Below are 22,216 nucleotides of genomic sequence, written 5' to 3'. Positions count from 1 at the left end.
CCATTGTGTAAGTTGTCAAACACTGGAGCTGTGTAAGCTAAATGTTAAACGATTTTAATGTTTCTATGACAGCATAGGTTACTGAAATATGCTGTACAAACTTTTGCACAGCATAAACCACAATCATCATAGTTTCTAGCAGTGTACAGTTACTTACAAAGTAGTACTAGAGTGTCACATGCAAAGCTCATCATCATTCATCAAATGCATCTTATATTGCACAATTAATTGTAATTTTTGCTGACCCAGAAATATTGTGAGTAGAATAAAGAACCCCCGTTGGGCAAACATCATATCCTTCACATCCTCAGGACTCAAGTAATAGGCTATGGGTGCTCCCCTGAGTTATAGAGGTAGGTCTGTACCACATTGTTACCAAAAATAAGTAAAATATCTTTTTTCTTAGCTTCCTGAATTTTCTGATTAGTGAGGTTTTATTATACATGTCTGTGTTAGTGTATGAATTTGAGAGTTAATTTAATACATTATATACTCATAGTTACATATGGTTGTTATTATTATTATTGCAGTATTTACCCTGCACAACCTTATGGTCAAGATAAATCCTATGAAACAGTTTGATAAAAAAAATTCAGCAAAGATGGTTTATTTTTAAACTTAGTCTCACGCAGCATGAGCCGCTGAGTGTATTTGGAAATAGTATGCTGACTTTATAAATTGTAATGATATGTGTTGGGAATAAAACCAACTATTCTGAAATAAAATCTAATTGGTGTTTTTTTTATTATTTGAATCAGCTGTGTGTCATTTACAAGGAAAGAAAAAGTTTTAGTTGTTGAACAATTTAATTGGTCTCTTACATGTGAAATAAATATTCAAGTCAAATTTCCTGTATTCAAGAAGCTAAAACTATTAAACATTGTACTACACTGTATCTTGATCCACTATATACTATAATATGATTATATGAACAAAACTGTTGTGCAAAATATTCACAGCTTTCAGCATTTGGACATGAAATCCCGCACATTTCACCATCGAAATTTAACAGTAAAACTCTACTGGAATCCTGCTATGCTTATTGTACTGAATGGGGAGGAATGGGTGATATAATAGCCCAAATTAGTGTATTTTCCATCTCACTTGATACAGGTCAACTGATATAGCTGTGAGACAAATAGATGCACCAAAAATACTTAAACAGTACTTTTTTTTCCACCAGAATGCTGGAGAAAATCAATAATTATGATTTTGCAAAATATCTTACTATTATCTGGAGGGTATGAATTTCAAGATAAATTTGTGGGTTGAGTTCCTCCTTAATGGAAGGAGTTATTCGACTGTTCACATACTGTATGGTCCTGCATTGTAGGGAACTGTCTGCCAAGAGCCAGGTGACTAATATGTTACTCGTTCACTCATACCATTATTCTTAAACTACAGGTTGTAAACCAGCCATACAGATTTTAGTACAGATTAAGAACCTTTTTAAAACATTATGACCCTTTACTCTTGAAATTTAAATAAATGTGCTGAACTGTGTTGTAATTGTTCCACTCATTAATATGCATTTCTTATTTCTTTTAACCTGATCATGATTTTTGTCTAAAGCAAAGTGACTCCATTTATATGTCTGCGTATATATACACTAAGGGGCCAATTAAATTCTGCTGAGAATAATGCGGCGTTGGCAGTTTTACCGTTAATATGGTAAAACTGTGCATAATTACCCTTAATGCGGTAATTTCAAAGGTGGATTTTTACTCAGGGCACCCTGAGCTGCAAGTTGAAATCCAGGCTAAAATTACCGTATTAACGGTAATACTGTTAACGACGCTCTATTCGCGGCGGAATTGAATCGGCCCCAAAGGGGGGGAACTCAATTGGCCACTAAAGTAACGCAGCCTGTGCACTATTACCGATATTACGGTAATAGTGCATGTAATTACCCTTTATACAGTAATTTCAATGCCGACTTTTTGCTCGCACCTCCCTGAGCCATGAGCAGAAAGCAGGGTTAAAATTATCCTATTAACGGTAATTGGCTTAGCACGGCGTTACTGATATGGACAAAAGTATTTGAATGCTTGACCATTACACGAATGGGGACTGTAATAACATTGTATTCAAATACATATACTTTAATAAGGAGTTGGTCCCCCTTTTGCAGCAATAACAGCTTCCACTCTTCTTGGAAGGTTTTACACAAGATGTTGGACTGTTTCTGTGGGAATTTGTGCACATTCATTCTGTAGAGCATTTATGAGGTCAGGCACTGATGTTGGAGGAGAAGGCCTGGCTCACAATCTCCGTTCTAGTTCATCCAAAAAGTGTTTGATGGGGTTGAGGTCAGAGCTCTGTGCAGACCAGTCATGTTCTTCCACATCGAACTTATCAAACCATGTCTTTGTAGTCCTTGCTTTGTGCACTGGGGCACAGTCATGTTGGAATAGAAAAGGACCTTCCCCAAACTGTTCCCACAAAGTAAGGAGCATAGCATTGTTTAAAATTACTTGATATGCTGAAGCATTAAGATTGCCCTTCACTGGAAATAAGGGACCTAGTCCAAACCCTGAAAAACAGTCCCATACCATTATCGCTCCTTCACCAAACTTCACAGTTAGCATAATGCAGTCAGGCAGGTAACGTTCTCCCGGCATCCGCCAAACACAGGCTCACCCATCTCACTGTCAAACAGAGAAGCGTGATTCGTCACTCCACAGAACACGTTTCCAATGCTCCACATTCCAGTGTTGGTGTGCTTTACACCACTCCATGTGACGCTTGGCATTGGTCTTGATGATGTGAGACTTGCATGCAGCTGCTCGGCCATGGAAACCCATTCCATTAAGCTCCCGCCGCACAGGTTTTGTGCTTACATTAATGCCAGTGTAAGTTCGGAACTCTTCAGCTAAGGAATCAGCAGAGTGTTCGCGACTTTTGCGCACCATGCGCCTTAGCAGTTGTTGACTTTGCTCTGTGATTTTACGTGGTCTTCCGCTTCATAGCTGAGTTGTTGTTGTTCCAAATCACTTCCACTTTCTAATAATTACATTTACAGTTGACCGTGGAATATCCAGCAGGGATGAAATTTCACAAAATGTTTTATTGCAAAGGTGGCATCCTATCACAGTACCACGCTTGAAGTCACTGAGCTCTTCAGAACGACCCATTTTGTATCACAAATGTTTGTAAATGGAGACTGCATGACTAGATGCTTGATTTTATATACCTCTGGCAATAGGTCTGATTGAAACACCTCAATTCAATAATTAATAGGTGTGGCCAAATACTTTTGTCCATATAGTGTATGTACATTATATATAGTCCTCTAACACTTATATATAATCCTCTAACATTGTATCCAAATGTTCTAAAATTGCATACCTAGGACATCCATAGTACATAGAATGTTCTAAATAAAAGATCACTAGAATCTGATTAATTGCTATTGGCAACACCTCCATTTTTCCTTTTTAGAAGGCGTGATACATTTAAGTATTATTCTGTCAATGCAGTCTAATGAAAATACCTGAACAGTTATGAAAATTTATAATGCTTAAATCATAAAATCAGTCCTACATTGAAAATGCATTAACCAATATTGTACTTACTTGAAAGACTAAAAATATTTCAAGATTATTGCAATAGCAAAGATTTTCTATCACTGCTTAATCCAAAGAAAATATTGCGGAATGCGGAGTGCTCAACTACCCAGCGATAGTTGCTGTCAGCGGTAAGAGTAGCCTTGTTACTACACCAGCCAGTCATGGTTGCATCTGTACATTTGTGACCCAGCATTTCCGCTACACGCATGCAAAGTAGAAATGGAAATTGTGACTTGGGCTTCTGGTTCCACTTGTTTAAAAAAAAAATAATAGTAAAAATGTAAAAATGTTAAAAATAAAGTCTAACATTTTTTGGAAAAAAATCTATTTATTGTCTGGCACTCTGATTAACAAAATGCTTAATTTTAAATGAATAAAGCATTTTCTTCTATGAATATCCAATGTTATCGCCATCCTGAGATATAGATATAGCAAAAGGAGGACTGCATCGGTGAATGTTAGATCTTAGAATGGTGGTATCCCTTGATAGATATTAGGGAAAAGCCCTGACTCTGGTGAAAACTGATTGCTTTTCTTTACATAATTGATAGAGCCCAGGGGGTATATTTACTAAACTGCGGGTTTGAAAAAGTGGAGATGTTGCCTTTAGCAACCAATCAGATTCTAGTTATCATTTATTTAGTACATTCTACAAAATGACAACTAGAATCTGATTGGTTACTGTAGGCAACATCTTTTTTCAAACCCGCAGTCTAGTAAATATTCCCCAAAGACTTGAAAATGATGCCTTGTCAGTTGATGTTTTCAGGATTGCCCCATAGGAGAACACATTGATCGATCAGTGTCTCAGTCATTCCAAATTGTCCATCTGTATTTCTGTATCCTGAAAACATGGGCACATGAAATGTGAGGGGCATATAAGGACATGACTGAAAAAGAATGTATGTACTTAATATATGACTATTAGATGGGAGGCATGATATAAGACAGGAGAAGATTACTTCTGCTCCTTTGAAAAGAAAGTTATCATGATAAAAGAATGAAGCATGTGATGCATCTCCAAGATTCAGCTGTTTTCCTATTATTTCATCTCTGCACTTCAAAGACATGTACAGCACCTCGTGAGGACTTTGATATCAAATGCACTTGTTTTTATGTGTCTGCGAATCTCTAGTGGACTGCTGGAGTGAACCATGATGAGAATCATATTTGTTATTAATTACAATGTATCCTTGGTGCATACAGACAAGACCAAACCCTTTTGTAGTTTAGACACTGGGCCACATGTACTTATTGAAGTGATTGTTTAAAGCCATGCTCAAACTTGTAAGAAGATTACATTACATTTATTGTGGATTGAAAGGTGTATTAATTTTTTTTTAACTCCTAATGATTTAGTAAAGTGGCTTAAATTTATATATTTGTACAGAGATGTGCAGCATTTAACTCAAAGCAAGTTTCAACACCTTTCTGCTCTCAGTAGGATCTAGCAAGGTGCACCAATTCAGCACTATCAAATAGGATCTCTCCTTATACCAAAGGATTTATCTAGTCATTCTCCGTTCTTGTGCACCAACAAATATGGCGCAATTGTCATCTACCCCCTTATCCTAAACATCATTATGGATGTCCCTGAGGACAAAGTTGTCTCTCACCTCACTTCCTGGGCATTTGATTCCATTGAACTCCAGTCTTATTTACTCTGCTCTCTCCTTTGTTCCAGCCTCCAAGTCTTTTCACTTGCAAATTCAAAGTAACTCCAGAATCATAGGCAAGAGTAAGGTCCCCAGAATACCCCCTCTACTGTTTAAAATACATGGCAAAGCCATTTCTTGCACATGCTCCAACTCCCCTTTGCAGGGCAGTATGATTTATACTGTACCATATGTAGAATGCACGCAGTATGTATATACAGAGCATATATTATAAATAGTTTGGTGACGGGTACTGGTGGAATCCCTCTTCCTTTGCCTGCACTGAATATATACATTCCTTACACAAGATGCTAGGCCTGCTAACTGACTTATGTACTGTTGTATATGTCTCCCATCTTGATCACTTTTGATTTAAACACAAGGATATAAGAAGCATTATTACATTATTTCTATAACATAGCTATTACACCTCAAACCTTTACTAGCTTTAGTCAAGCAAGAGCCTGAAATTACATATAAGCATATGACTGAAAATCTGACAGATTTGTCCAGAATATCCTGTTGATTCAGCTGATTCTTTAAAGGATTAGCATGTCCCCATGTTGTCCTGCAATTTCAGTGCTTGTGTTTACGTTGTAATACAGGAACCTACGCGTTCTACTAGTGTTCTACATAAGAGACTACAATAATTGCAGGGCATGATTTAGTTAGGCTCGGGAAAAAGAAAGCCAGAGATAAACCTTTACAGAAAATAAAATGAATAGTCAAAGTGAATAAACACCATAATAAACATTAAACATTATTCTGGAAGAACATTTTATGAGAACCATTTGCTGGTAATGTTGTTCACACAGCACGCACTGCAGCTTCTCTTGCTGAGCAAAATTTTAGTCATAATCATAAGAAAACACAGTTCTGCCATAAACAATATGTGTCATATGACAACAATGGTTACTGTGCTGTGCGCTACAAATGGATTAAGCTCTGTGAATGTTATGCACTTTATTGTATATTCCTTGTTTTCAGAAATTAGAAGTGATCCAAACGTTACATATGGTTACCTGCTCTAGCAGAATTCATCATCCCCATGTGTGCCTCCAGAAGTTATTATTATTATTATTATTATTATTTATTTATTTATAGGGCGCCACTAGGTTTCCGTAGCGCCGTACAGGGACAGACAGAAATACAGTACAGGGTGAGACATCACGGAACAGTTAACAAAAAGCACAGTAACTCGGAAGCTCAAAGTACAGCTAGATGACAGGCGAGAGCCCCAGCGGGGTAGCTAGAGGGGTAGAAGGGCCTCACGGAAGAGACAAGGAGCTGGAGAGCAGAGTTAAGGTGGTGGAGAACAGGAGGAGAGGAGGCCCTGCTCGAAGGAGCGTACAATCTAAGGGGAGGGTAGGACGGACAGAGACGCAAGGGTATTATAGACTCTCATTATAAAATTGTTCTTCTTAAATGTCAGAATCCTTAGGAATTAGTCTAAACATGCTATCAAGCATAGAACAACAGCAGAAATATGTTTAATTTTGTGACTCACAGACATAGTTATTTACCCTGCTATTCAATGTTCAGTTGTAGTCATGAGAACAACATGATTTATAAAATATTAGGGAGGTATTCAATTGTTCCGAAAACCCGCCGCGTAAAAACTACTACCGTTATTACGGTAGTAGTTAGCTGGATTTCAACTCCCGGCTCAGAAGCTGAAATCCAGCGAGAAAATTACCGTAGTAATGGTTTTTCCGCGCACTATTACCGTAATAACGGTAATAGTGCGCAGACCGCGAGATTTTCGGCGTTTCCGCCGACACCTGAATACCCCCCTTACGGGGGTATTTAATTGTCAGCGTTAACGCTGAAAAACGAGCGCTCAAAAAATATTACCGTTTATACGGTAATATTGCGTGCGAAAAGCGTTATCACGGTAGTTTACTCGCGGAATTTCAGCTCGCCGCTCAGGGGGCTGCGAGCTGAAATTCCGCGAGTAATTACCGTATTAACGGTAAGATTTTTTGAGCGCTCGTTTGTTAGCGTTAACGCTAACAATTGAATACGCCCATAAGTATGTTACTAAAATAAATAAAATTTCACAATGTTAGGATTGTGTATTTTTAGCTTCTAGACATTCAAATATTTAGAGTCAACAGTCTCTGTGTATTGTGTTCTTTTTGTATACCATCTTAAATTTGAAATTTCCATTTCTTACATACAAACGGAGCCATGGTTTTCACACCTTCTAATACTATCCATACACAATGATTGTCCATTGTACCATGTATGGGCTCCAAAGCAATTATCCTGCAAGATCAAATCTCATGCTACTGAATTAAATTTGATTGGTTGTGGGTGTGGCAGACAATTAGATTTAGGTTATATACCCACTGGATTTTCACATACATTTTTTAATGCATTTAATGTGCATCAAATGCATGCACATTCGATACTCATTTGATATTTGCTTTTACTAGTGTTTTAGAGATCGTTGTATACTTTCCAATCTATGAAAATAAGGCAACCTCGTGGGAATAGAATAACTAGCCTTTCGAAAAACGCTACAGCAATGCAATGGAATGCATGTAAAAATATTAATGGGTATGGTTATACTAGAAACAGTGATTCCTAGTGACAGAAATATATATATACGAGTTAAAAATGCATTTAAAATGCATAATGCAAACTCCAGTGTGTATGTACCCTAAGTGATGTTCCCATCAATGCATGTGTGGAGGGGAAAGGGGTGATATAGGTATTGCTGTAAAGTTATGATTGTTAGAATGTGGTGTAACTATGGCTTCATATGAGATAAATCACACTGCTTTTGAAAGCCCTGATGATTTTTTTACATCCTTTAGAGTCATTAAAATAATGATGTTCTATAAGTAAAGTGCATAAAATGTGCAGCACAATTCCAGCTATGGATTACCAACGCTGTTTGCTTCATTTATAGCTGCAATCTAACATGTCCGACTGGCCAATATGGAATTAATTGTGACCTGTCCTGTGTCTGCCATGATGACAAGTGTGATCCTGTGAGTGGAGCCTGCCACATGGGTGAGTTTGCTACTGAAATTAATATACATACAATAATTTATTATTATTTATTGACGTACGTTTATATAGCACTATCAAATTACGTAGCGCTGTACATATACACTTCAAATGTTAATGTCCCAATAATAAAGTTATGCATTATATTTTTTTTTCAAGGAATGCACTTCATATGCATAATACAGGATCCATCACCAAAATAGGGTCAGTATGATATTTAAGGCAGGCTGTTGTGATTCACCTTAATAAATTACAATTTCATCACAGATAACTTTAAATATAAGCATGTTTTACCACATAGTTTAATGGATTGAACAGTGACGAATCATTGACACTTTTTTTAGACACAAAACCTAATTTCAGAATTATTAAACTATTTAAAAAGAAATACAATACTACTTCAAACGCAAACTATGCTTACAAGTGAAACATAAAAACTCCCTAAATAACCCTAATTAAAACTGCAGATAGCAAAACAGCTAATTACAAAGGCACTTGCTGGTATTTATAAATTAACTGATCAACTTACATTTGTGTATTATGGTCACTAGTTAACATGGGTTGAGAAGATATCGCCCTCACTTTTGGTTATCCCATCATCATTTAGTAATGTTACCTACATAGTAATTATATTCCCATTCAATTACTTTCCCTTGAAATATTGATCACTGCCTGTTTACAGCTGCAGTGTCAGGCTGTCCATTCATTTGCTGCATTAGTTACACTACCCAGACTTGACTGCCACAAAGAGTGTACATTGTTCCTGTCCCTTGAAAAGGGAGGTAGCCTTCAGCATCCGGGCAGTGCTAATAAGTGGAAGGAAGGTAATGTTCAAAAGTAAACAACTCTTGTAATTTGGGATCTGGGTGTCCTGGATATTCTAAATAATAATGTATCTTGTATATGGTGAATATTCTCTATAATTTTAGATGCTACTCTGGGTAAAATATGTAGTACAGTACAAGTATACAAGCTGTCTTACTATGGTCTTAAAATATGGACATAAAATTTACTGAGGTCACAAGAATCACCTGTATAGTGGGTAGTAGCAAAAATTTTCCTAGTAGTAAAGATAATTAAAAAAAATATATATGTTAAAATATTGGTCTCATTTTTATATCTACAAAAAAACCTGTGCAATCCATATAGTCATCCTACTAATAAGCTTTAAGTAAACGGTGTTTAATATATATATATATATATATATATATATATATATATATATATATATATATATATATAGCAAAAGAAGGAGACGTAGGCGCTTACTCCTATATGAGCACAGACCTCTATATCCTAAATACAGTCAGAATTAGTGTAATAGGAACAAGTTTTTTCTGTCACAATTCCCAAATGAGAGTAAAGTTATATGGATCCTGCGGAAACGTTTATCATATAGGTGTCTTCACATTACTCACAGGCCTTAGCTCTGCCCTTTATCTCCCACTCCACAGGAGAAGTCTCTCGCTGGCAGCAATAAATAAAAGATGGTCCTAAAACAAAAATCAACTTTTCTTGCTAAAATGCATATGATTGCGATTGGTGTTGTTGCTTTCCACCTTCAAATTCCTCACTCCAGGAGTTTCATTGAATGTACTCCACCCAACACATAAGGAGGAAAAAGAAACATACACATAGTGTGATACCGCAGATAAAAATAAAATCACTAAGCTTTTATTTAACTCACATTAAAACATAAATTACACATTACATTAAAACATAATTAGATGTTCAAAATACAAATTTAAATGACAATCCACAACACAGACATACAGGAATCCGTTCCAGATAGATGGAAATATAGGCATCCAAAATATAAAACTGCGCCCGTCCGGAAAGAGAGCTGTTAAAACTGGATCATAAGGGTTACACTGTAATGATCATGGAATGTCAAAAGTCTTCCCCTTCAATGCACCATTGCGTCTCAACCCATACAAGAGTCTTTCTCAAGCTAGCATAAAGAGGGGAAGGAAGGGTATATAGAGGTATCCACAACCAATCAGATTGAACAAGGCAATTATGGGATAAAAACACAAATAACATCATCATATTTATGAATAATATGATTTAAGAATAATATTTCATAATGTTTCTTTAACAAAACTGCCGCATTTATTACCTTATCATGACTATAAGACGATCACATGATTAGAACAACCAATCCTAAGTACTCATTTTCAGGTTTGGTGATCTTGTGACACAAAGAGCATAATCTAGTGTTAACTATTAGCCGACCATGGGCCTGATTCATTAAGGATCTTAACTTAAGAAACTTCTTATTTCAGTCTCCTGGACAAAACCATGTTACAATGCAAGGGTGCAAATTAGTATTCTGTTTTGCACATAAGTTAAATACTGACTGTTTTTTCATGTTCTTTCACTACTTTTTTTTTAATATTTCACCTACAATCTCTAAATAAAGGCTTCGGCCCGATATGTTTGTATAGGTGATTTCAGCGGACTGGAGTACCCATGTTTTCCAAATCTTTTTCCATTGATCTATCTTCCATTGTTTCCGTTGGAGGTGCACCCCCTCAAGAGACAATATGATATACTGAAGTGATACTCTACACTTTTGTTTTGTAGTATATCGTGAATTAATGAGGAGCGTCCGATTCCTTGTCTTCTTTATCTATATGCATGGAGGGAGATTTTTTTACCTAGAAGAACTATTATAAAATTAGAGGGAGGAAGTGTTTTATCCAGCAGGCAGTGTAACAAGCGTTTTATTTGTTCCTCCTGGGTCACTACTTGTTGGCTTTAATTGCCTGGCGGAAATTGAACATCTGATATTGAGAACAGTGTGGAAAAGAGTTAGGCTTGCCAATTGAAAGGTTGATTTATTGGACATTAGGAGTACTCTTTACCGTAATCCTTAGTACAGTAAGTTTCGGTGGGTCTTAAAATATTTTGAAAGTCGTTTTTTATATGATCACAAGGCACACACTTTTTCTGCTATTGACTTGTTAATGTTTTAATAGTGTTTTTATAATGGTATAAAACATTCAATGAGAAGAAGTGTATTTGGGAAAGATCCCAGGTGTTGATGTCATACTTGTGAAACAATTATTTAACTATTTTATTTGGAAGTTTTAAAATAAGTCCAAAAACCTTGCTTAGAGTTTTATACTGAGGTAATTGTGGAAGTGTAATTATCTTCATTTTGTTTTATTTTTACCATTTGATTAGTAGGAAATACTGTGTTTGATAAACTGTGTTTTTATTTGTGTGTGTAAAAGAATTGCACATGCAGTACAATTGGCATCTATAATATTTTTGCTAAGATTTTAAAGCATATATCATCTCTTTTGAAACAGGCTAAGGGCTCTTCAGACCACTGTACGCAGTTATGGACATACATACTTTCTGCATGCTGTCTATAAACAAATAATGTGAGAGAATTCTCTCCAGAGAGAACTAAATATATTGCACAGCATTTCGTGTTTCCCCCGACTTTTGCAAACGGATGAAATGATCTATGCAGATATGCAAAATGCACTTAAAAAGAAAACTTTTTTATTGTTCTTACTGAGCGTTCCTAATGAAATCTTAGTTTGTACACAGTTTCTTTTGTAAAGGAAACATATATTTTGTAATACAAAAGGCAATTAAAAGCACTCCATAGTTCATTAGAAAGGCTGTTAATGGTGACAACCCCATAGGTGTGGGAGTGCAGCTGGAAGCCATGCTAGGCAGAAGTCATGCTATACTGTACACATCATGCAACATTCACCAGAGTGAAACTGCTAATACCCCGATGACTAAGCAGCCAGATTCCCATGTTTATCAAACAAAGCACATACAGCTAAAAATAAAACTCTAAGCCTCTTCCTAGATGACATTGTTTATTCGGAACATTCTATTCATTTTTGTAGATTGTGGTTTGGGTAGTGAAATTGCTCCCTTTGACATCATGGTAAAAATGTTATTACAAAAACAACTTTTGGCTTTGTATTACTAATTCTTCACATGAATTATCAGGTTACTTGCAAGTTGCATTTTCCCAGAGGTCGAACATCGAAATAGCAGAGTAAACATCTGAATACAGTTTCCAGAGCCATTTTGGGCTGGTGTATCTAAGTATGTTATGTGCAGTGCACATAGTATATGGTGTATATAGAAAACATGCTTTATCCCCACCAATTACTGTGATCACTGTGATAACGGGAAGTAATGTCTACCAGACACTGAACACGTCATACTCAAAAAAATTAAGCGGTACTGCATAGTTATGTAAATATACAGGACAGCTGATAATTAGCTTGCATTAGATTTCTATAGTGTATGTAACTTGCAGCTTTGCATATGCCCATGATTACAGCTCTTTTAGTGAACACAATTTGCACATGCGATTTGGAGAACAATCGCAGCCAACTCTGCATCAGCACCATTGTCTCTGAACTGCTTCACTTCAGTTATGCCACTTTCATACTGCCGCCGCTGCAATATCCCGGGTTTTTGAAGCCGGGTTTTTGCAGGGTCTCGGAGCGTCCCAGCTCAGAAACACCATTCATACTGCACCTCGGACTCAGGAATTTCCCGGGTTGACCCCATTCATACTGCACAAGTCTGTGCCCTGGCAATTTGTGGGAGTCTTCACCAGAGCACTTTTCATTGGCTGAAAGCTGGAATATGAAAAAAAAATTCTCTCTCTCTCTCTCTTCTCTCTCTCCCCCCTATGCAACTATGCAAAAACCCGGGTTGCACCATTCATAGTGCAGGCAACCCGGGTCCGACCCGGGAATTACCCCTCGATAAATCCTGGGTTGAAGACCCGGGTTTTTAGACCCGGGATTTTTCACTTGTACCATTCATACTGCACCAAGACCCGGGTCGTTTGAGCTCGCCCCGGGAAAAACCCGGGATTTTGGTGCAGTATGAATGGGGTATGAGTGGCCCAGCTGGGCAGGATTTGGGATGAGCAGACCTGAACCAGTCGAAGCTAAGTTCTGAAGTCTGTTGAAGGCATAAAGATTAGGTTAGGGACACTTGTTAGTCAGGCTTCAAGCTTAATACATGCTGCATTAACACAGTTGCCAACTTTTCATAATTTTCAGGAAGAGTATAAGATTTACAATTACCTTTATTCTATCTATTGACCGTTTACATTATCTATCCTTATTCTCTGAGCTATTCTGATATAGGAGCATTTAGAACTCAAAAATATAGATAATAACAAGTTCAAGTAACATGACATTAGGAGGATTTTAGTGTATGAAGTTCTGCCTAGACAGTACAACGTGTTAAAGGGCACATTTTAAAAACAATTTGCCCTTGGGTGCTGTGCCTGCAGCCACAGGGGTGTAAGATTGCAGATCAAGAAGCAGTCTGCTTCCTGTTGGTCTGCGGGGTCACACACCGTCAGGTAACCTATACATAGAAGTCAGCGCCGCGGCTGCTATATAGTACAGTGCTGCCGAAACTGAGCTGCTGCGTATGTGCGGGCGCATGCGCAGCAGCTCTCTCGCTGGTTTTTTTTTTTGGGTGGGGGAGGAAATCCTGCGTGCGCCCCTGCAGAAGCTCCACCTACCCAATGTTTACAGGAGAGGAGAGCATCACAGGAACCTGGAAGGGTAAGTTTGCAGTGTTACAGTATTCCCTTTGGTCAGGGAAAAGTCGAGGTGCATATACATCAGCTTCGACCAATGGATGTTTTTTGGGATCATAACATTTACAATCAATAAGAAACTGTAAGGTCCCTCTGGAGATTCAAGAATCAGGGATTTGTTTAATCTCTTATTCCTGCTGATTCTATTTTAGAATGGGTGGTGGCAGACCTTCGCTTTAGAGTATGAAAACAAGAGAAGGAACAGTCCCGCCATTTCACCAATCGTCTAGCTCCCTGATTTCAAACTCCGGTTACTCCTCCAGAATAACCAATGCAATTGGGCCAATCTTATCTCTCTAATGAGGAAAGAGAGAAGATTTAAAAATAAGTTCTGTTTGTATTCCAGTCACCTTCTTAGGAACGGTCCTATGTGTCTAGTAAAAGACAGAACCTAATGGGATCTGGAGAGGCCCTGTTAGTTTCTTCTAACCCCTCTTCCTCATGTCCATCTAACTCCGACTTAGTTACCATAATTTTTTAGCATCATTCCACTTGTGCAATATCCTTTTCTATGTTTCTGGTGCAGCGTCAATTTTATTTCAGCCTCCGCTGTTGCCCAATTTACCCTTCCTGTCTGCTGGAGGCAGGAATTGACCTGATACTCTGGCACCCTAATGGTGCCAGAGTCAGGTTTAAATAGTGGATCCCAGGAATTAATAGGTCAGTGGTCAGTGACTTCACAGACTGCCGACCAAGAGCCAAACCTAGCGTCCCGTTGCCTAACAACGGGGCTCGCTACTGCGCCTGCACAGGTGGCGCTCGGACAGCCGGGGGACACTGCTTTTCTGTTGCCTAGCAACAGAATTCCCTCGGCCGGAAGTGACAGGCAGCCGTCCCTGCTTCATAGTCGCAATGCAGGGACGGTGTCTGACACTCGGGAAGCCAGCTCGTCCTTGATAGGATCGGACAATCCCTGTCAGAAGGTAGCAACCAAAGCCTCATTACTCCATTGGTGTTCAGAGGCCATTGACCTGAATTGAACAGCATATTGGCCCAGAAATTGAGTCCCATGGTGAAAGCGCAGTTTACCAGATGCAGTGCTAGTTACTCAACCCAGTTCATCAAAGGGCATATCCAGATAGGAGAGAGATTATGTAAGCGACTTTGGCTTTTTCAGACGGAAAATTCTCTGGGAGAAGCATAAACTGGATTGCGCATTGGTTCAAAAATCTTCTATATAATTTGGGATCACCATCAAATTTAGGAGGATTAGCAATGCGAAGTTGGGAGGAAGCAGACAGACTAGCAGGCTAACCTGTTGCTCTGACACTGCTGCAGAGTTCAGAGGAGGTTTAAATATGCTAGAATATTTGAAAAGATCGCCTTTGGCAGCAGTCACGTGACTTCGGGCACAATAGTCCTGAAGCGCTGCTCTGAGGAGAGCATCGCTGGAGCCTGGAAGGGTAAGTTTGTAGTGTGACAGTCCTAAATGTGTAAAAGCTAATGCCTCAGACTCTTGTGGGACATTGAATAATTTATCAGAAAAGTTGTATGGTCATTTTTGTATTCACTTATTTTACATTCCCATTTCTTCCATCCCCCCTATTCTTAACAAGGATATGTTTTGTTTCTCTTGTGATATGCAGGATCAAAAATGGATCTTGCTGTTCGATTCTACAGGTGGTACTTCTCATCATCATCATCAGCAGCAGCTATTTATATAGCGCCACTAATTCCTCAGCGCTGTACAGAGAACACACTCATATCAATCCCTGCCCCATTGGAGCTTACAGTCTAAATTTCCTAACACACACACACACACACACACACACACAGACAGACAGACAGACATATGGAGATAGAGAGACTAGGGTCAATTTGATAGCAGCCAATTAATCTACTACTCATCATCAGTACATTTTTATAATGTTTTTGGAGTGTGGGAGGAAACTGGAGCACCCAGAGGTAACCCACCCAAACATGGGGAGAACACACAAACTCCACACAGCTAAGGCCATGGTCGGGAATCAAACTCATGACCTCAGTGCTGTGAGGCAGAAGTGCTAACCACTGTACTTTTATACTTACAGGTTATCGCAACAAATGAATGTGACTTGTTTTCCCAATATTGTTTACAAATTCATTGTGTATGAAAACTGTTTTGTGAAAAATATTTAAAATAAAGAATATAAAAATACATATAAGTAAAGTAGTCAGCTGTGACAGGTTGGTAGTAAGTGTGTGCGGTATTGTTTTAGGGATGGAATAGATCTTGATTGGTAGGTATACAGTCAAGTCGATAAATATTGGGACATCGACACAATTCTCATATTTTGGGCTCTATACACCACCACAATGGATTTCAAATGAAACTAACAAGTTGTGCTTTAACTGCAGACTTGCAGCTTTAATTTGAGAGAATTTACATCCAAATCAGGTGAACAGTGTAGGAATTACAACTGATTCTATATGTGCCTCCCACTTTTTAAGGGACCAAAAGTAATGGGACAAACTAAACAATCCTACATCAAACTTTCACTTTTTAATCATTTGCCGTCAATTACAGCCTGAAGTCTGGAACGCATAGACATCACCAGACGCTGGGTTTCATCCCTGGTGATGCTCTGCCAGGCCTCTACTGCAAATGCCTTCAGTTCCTGCTTGTTCTTCGGGCATTTTCCCTTCAGTTTTGTCTTCATCAAGTGAAATGCATGCTCAATCGGATTCAGGTCAGATGATTGACTTGCCCATTGCATAACATTCCAATTGTTAGCCTTAAAAAAACCTCTTTGGTTGCTTTTGCAGTATGCTTCGGGTCATTGTCTATCTGCACTGCGAAGCACCGTCCAATGAGTTCTGAAGCATTTGACTGAATATGAGCAGAAAATATTGCCCGAAACATTTCAGAATTCATCCTGCTGCTTTTGTCAGCAGTCACATCATCAATAAATACAAGGGAACCAGTTCCATTGGCAGCCATACATGCCCACGCAATGACAATACTACCATCATGCTTCACCGATGAGGTGGTATGTTTTGGAGCAGTCCCTTTCCTTTCTTCATACTCTTCTCTTTCCATCACTCTGGTACAAGTTGATCTTTGTGTCATCTGTCCATAGGATGTTGTTCCAGAACTGTAATGGCTTTTTTAGATGTTGTTTGCCAAACTCTAATCTGGTCTTCCTGTTTTTGTGGCTCACAAATGGTTTACATCTTGTAAACCCTCTATATTCACTCTTGTGAAGTCTTTTCTTGATTGTTGACACATATACACCTACCTTCTGGAGAGTGTTCTTGATTTGGCCAACTGTTGTGAAGGGGTTTTTCTTCACTAGGGAAAAAATTCTTCTGTCATCCACCACAGTTGTTTTCCGTGGTCTTCCGGGTGTTTTGGTGTTGCTGAGCTCTCCGGTGCGTTATTTCTTTTTAAGAATGTTCCAAATATTTGCTTTGGCCAAACCTAGTGTTTTTGATATCTCTATGATGGGTTTGTTTTGATTTTTCAGCCTAATGATGGCTTGCTTCACTGATAGTGACAGCTCTTTGGATCTCATATTGAGAGTCGACAGCAACAGATTCCAAATGCAAATGTCACACCTAGAATCAACTCTAGACCTTTTACCTGCTTAATTGATGATGAAATAATGAGGGAATAGCCCACACATGTCCATGAAATAGGTTTTGAGTCGATTGTCCCATTACTTTTGGTCCCTTATAAAGTGGGAGGCACATATAGAAACTGTTGTAATTCCTACACCGTTCACCTGATTTGGATGTAAATACCCTCAAATTAAAGCTGAAAGTCTGCAGTTAAAGCACATCTTGTTAGTTTCATTTGAAATTCATTGTGGTGGTATATAGAGCCCAAAATATGAGAATTGTGTCCATGTCCCAATATTTATGAACTTGACTGTATCTTTAGCACACAAGCAGTGGTAAGTAGCTTGGGCAGAAGCAAATTAAAAATTTGCTATAGCAGCTAGTAGTTTCTAGTTCAATTCCCCCTGGGGGAATTTTGATGAAGCCATATTAATACGAACTAATGTATGAGGTATTTGGTAAAAATACCAGCATTATCAACCATCAGTAAATCAAATTTAAGAAAACAATTGGACTGCTTTCTAGCACTACAATAATGAATATATCATCGCTGATTTTTTTTTCAATATCTTTTCCTTAATATGCTGTTATTTCAGTTGTGGACATATTTCATATAGCATACTCGTCATCAGTACATTTTTATAACGTTTATGACTACAGTAAAAAAAAAAACATTCTTGAGCTGGGAAATTTACAACTACTATAAATTTTTAGCATAAATTTAGCCTTGTCCATAATTCCATAACCTTCTTCTGTTCAGATTTATATATGTGAAAAAAGTTATTTTTCCAATATGCCAGTAAAGGCTTGTTGTCAGTACATGCATAAATGTGATTAAGCATAATTTTCTTGTAAACCCCATTTCAGTTTCAGATGAAGGTTACTAGATTATTACAAGACTCCTCTTAAATGTTAGAGAAAAATGTCCTGAGAAAAGCCCCTTACTCCTATCAATACTTCTCCACTAAAGTGTATATGTAGAAAAATACTGTGGGGCAGTTGTAGTGTTACAGATGTAGCAGATGTTAGTAGTATTAGTATGTGAAGGAGGTTATACTTTTGGGTTTAGAAGTTTATTCCTTAGCTTGCCTCAGTTTTCACTACAGACCAGAGGAAATCGAGATATTTATTTTTCTTCTTTGTTTCTTTTGACTAAAATAAGTGTAATCTCTTTGCTGATTGCTTTATAAAGGAATCTCTGACATAGAAAGTATGTTGCTGAAATGTCATTGTAGGTGTACAGTATGTTCCCACAGTCATTAGCAACTCTGTGTGTTAGTTTTGCCTGGGAATAGTAACTATAGTTTATGGAAAGAGTATTAATAACGACCTTTTATAACTTCTGTTCTCTCATTTGTAGAAATCAATCAACGTATGGGAGTAATTGGAGCTGGTGCACTTGTGGCGTTACTGCTGATTCTTCTGCTATCATTACTATGCTGCTGTTGTGTCTGCCGCAAGAAAGATGAATCAGCTGAGTAAGTTTGTGATTACCTAGAGAAGGATCTGACTTTTCATCTGTGTTTAACAATCAAGGCCCAAAAAATAAAGCACAAGATGTGATCACTGAACTGATCAGAACACAATTTTACTTCAATTATCACATTCACAGTCATTAGTAATTAGCTTACACAACCGCAAAAGGAATACAAAAGTAAAGTTAATGACATTTGCCCCATTAATAGTATAAAAAGCAATTCTATTTGAATCGTAACAATTTAGACTTCTGCTTTTGTTTAAAAAATGTCCTTTAGTACAAATATATTGTTTGGTTTCTTCCACACCAACACATACTTCAGTTATTGAGCTAAGAACTAATGCAGTTTATAAAACTTAAATATCCAAAAAGATGACTTATTTCCTCTTTTTTACAGTGGAAACCAGGATCAGGTAACAAACAAGAAGCCCCCTCGACGCTTCTGTGGACGTTTTAGCCGAATCAGCATGAAGCTGCCTCGAATTCCCTTGCGCAGACAGAAGCTGCCAAAAGTTGTTGGTAAGATTATTTATTATGATTTTCAATTGTGTCTTTCCAGTGAACCTGCAGCATACGGCAAAAATATGGAAACTGCTCTAATAAAGTGTACAGTACTTTATGAAATATAAAAATGACATTCTATAGACTTCACAGAAGGATAATAGATGGAGTTAGCAATGCATTTACACCTTTTTCAGTAGAGCTCATGAAAAATATACATTTCTCTGATATTTCTGCTTCAGAAAGGACTTTTTTCAGTAATAGCAGTAAAAGTTTGGATTTTGCTACCAGGGTAGATTGTGTCTGATGTACAGATATGATCATTGAGAAATTAGGTACTTTTAAGCTAAGTGACATTTACTATTTCACATTAGGCATTTTACCTCAAAATAGTGAAGTGATATGTACTTTCCTTTGTAGCCCTTACCTGATAAGGACACATTTAATAACCATCAAATTTGTTTGACTTGATGCCCACAACAAACTACATCAAAACATTGTTCTGTATTGAAAGAGTGATATCATTAAAATGTTGCCTATTTGATACTCAAGGAATGTCTATGGCAGAAGTAAACTATGTGGTATGTATAACCTTAACCGGTTTGAAAATAGATCGAATTTGGCTTGTGTGAGGGTGGTGAATCTCAATCTTACCCTTACAGTTCCTAAAGATGTTAAAATAAAACTTATATGCCTACTTTTGTAGGATTATAACAATTTTTCTTTTTTGAACAGCGAACATTTCTGTGTTGAAGCTCAAAGTTCACTATTTATATGGAAAATTGTTAAAAATACTATGCAATATAGCCATTAAGCTAGAATATGTTCAAACCAGCTTGAACATAGTTCAACATTTTTCACCTTGCTTGAATGTCACTCAAATGTTTAGTCTAGTCTAAAGTTCGAGGATTTATGACAAGTTTTTGAACTTCAGATTCAGTTGGACTACTTTAAAACAAATTTGTTAAACATCTAGACAATGAATATATCAATAAACACACATTTGGATTAAAGCAGATCAGCAGGCACATAGAAGCAACAAATAGTGATGTGTTAAATGCAAAAAAAAAAACACTGTTTTTTCTTTAGTTTGGTGATTGTGTCTTTTTAAGATTTATTCAGGACTAACCTTTTTCATGATTGATCAAGAGCAGTGGTTCCCAACCAGTGGGTTAGGATTGTGTGTCACAATATCAGAACAGATGTCTCACAATTCAAGTATCAAAAGAATAATTCAATAAAAATATTTTTTTTAGAACTATGATTGGATTTAAATGGAAAGCTACCACCAAAATGATGAAAAACATAACAGTTATATAAACAAGCACTCAAATCAAATAACACAAACTGATGTTTTTGATATATTTATTGTATAGATCCTTTCATGAAATGGCTATTTCTGTCTGCCACTCACTTTTTCAGACCGTAACTTCCGAAATCTATGCAAATAGGTTGTAAAACAGTTACAATAAGGTATTCTTGATATGTTATGACAACCTCCAAGAGAAAAGAAAATAGAAATATTTTATTTATAACTTGTATATTTGTTTTGTAATTTTAGAAAAATTTTGTTATTAAAACTACTTGTGAAAAAAATTGTATTTTCCTCACAAATGCAGTGATATGTTGGATTTACATTTATTTGATTTATTCTACTTTTATAGCACCGGAGGTCACATTAATATTAACCACATAGCACTATCAATCCCATAATTTGGAACCACTCACCTCAGGCAATGTGATGTCTCCATATTTGTGAACAAGGAATGTTTGATACACATGAAGTAACGTAATGTCACACACCGGGTCTTCGGTTCGTCTAAACCAAGACCCGCTGCACATACCTCGCCGCCGGTGTCCATGCTTCCACGCGGCCGGCTGCCATCTTAGGTTCAGGTCTGCGTATGCACAGACCCGACTTCTTCTTAAACCTCCCCCCGCCCTCATTTGTCCTCAGACTGCCTCACCCTATTTAAGACACCTTCCTCCTACCCTCGGTGCCTGTTCTTGGTCCTCATTCACCTGAGATCAAGCTGTAGATCACTTCATCTCCTAGCGCTCTGTCCTGCTGTTCGCAGATCAACCTCCACCATTCCAGTGGTAATAGTCTGCAGTCCGCAGACCATCACTTCATCCTGGTGCTCTATCCTCCTGATCACAGATCATCTCTCTCCCTTTCCAGTGTTGCTGAAATCTGCTGATTCTGCCATACTCTCCTGAGGGCCACGACCTGCGTAGCGGAAGCCGCCAAAATCATACCCTCTTGCGGGGGTCCCTGGAGAAGACCAGCCGCTGCGCCTCTGGTGAGTAACCGTTATTTGGCAGGATCAGGGTCTGTGATTCATAGTCACCCGTAAGAACAAGCGGACCCCGCCACGGAACCTTCAGCGAAAGACCTACTGCAACATCTGGTCGCTCGAGTGGAATAACAGGATGCCATTCAAACGGCAGTTACTACAGTGCTTCCAATCTTTGGTCTCTTGGGTGGACTCTTTGCAAACAGTGACTCCACCTCCCACCCAAAACCCCCCTGTGGTTCCTCAGGTCTCCTAGCTGCCCTCTGCGTCTGCCCCCTCTACTTTACATCTGCCTGCTCCCTCCAAATTTGATGGGGATCCAAAGTCCTGTCAGGGGTTTCTTAATCAATGCTCCATCCACTTTGAACTCCAGCCTCAAAATTTTCCTACTCATCGTTTCAAGGTGGCATACATTATTTTGTTACTCTCTGGGCATGCTCTAGCATGGGCCTCTCCTCTTTGGGAAAGAGACGATCCACTCTTAAATGATAGTGCTGCCTTCATAGCCACATTCCGGAGAATATTCGATAAACCCGGTTGGGTCACTTCAG

General features: G+C 38.1%; 1 protein-coding gene across 1 annotated transcript in view; it reads left to right on the top strand.

Annotated features, from left to right (window-relative positions):
- SCARF2 (scavenger receptor class F member 2) overlaps positions 1–22,216 on the top strand; it is a 191,003-nt gene that overhangs the window by 114,130 nt on the left and 54,657 nt on the right. The window contains exons 7-9 of the mRNA XM_075214734.1: positions 8,142–8,245; positions 18,751–18,868; positions 19,265–19,386. Of these exons, the coding sequence (XP_075070835.1) occupies positions 8,142–8,245; positions 18,751–18,868; positions 19,265–19,386 (344 nt within the window). The remainder of the gene's footprint in view (positions 1–8,141; positions 8,246–18,750; positions 18,869–19,264; positions 19,387–22,216) is intronic.

This window comes from Mixophyes fleayi, chromosome 1, assembly GCF_038048845.1.
Source record: "Mixophyes fleayi isolate aMixFle1 chromosome 1, aMixFle1.hap1, whole genome shotgun sequence".
Classification (NCBI taxonomy): Eukaryota; Metazoa; Chordata; class Amphibia; order Anura; family Limnodynastidae; genus Mixophyes; species Mixophyes fleayi.
Note: the sequence above shows the minus strand (reverse complement) of the source record. Positions and strands in the feature narration are given on the sequence as shown.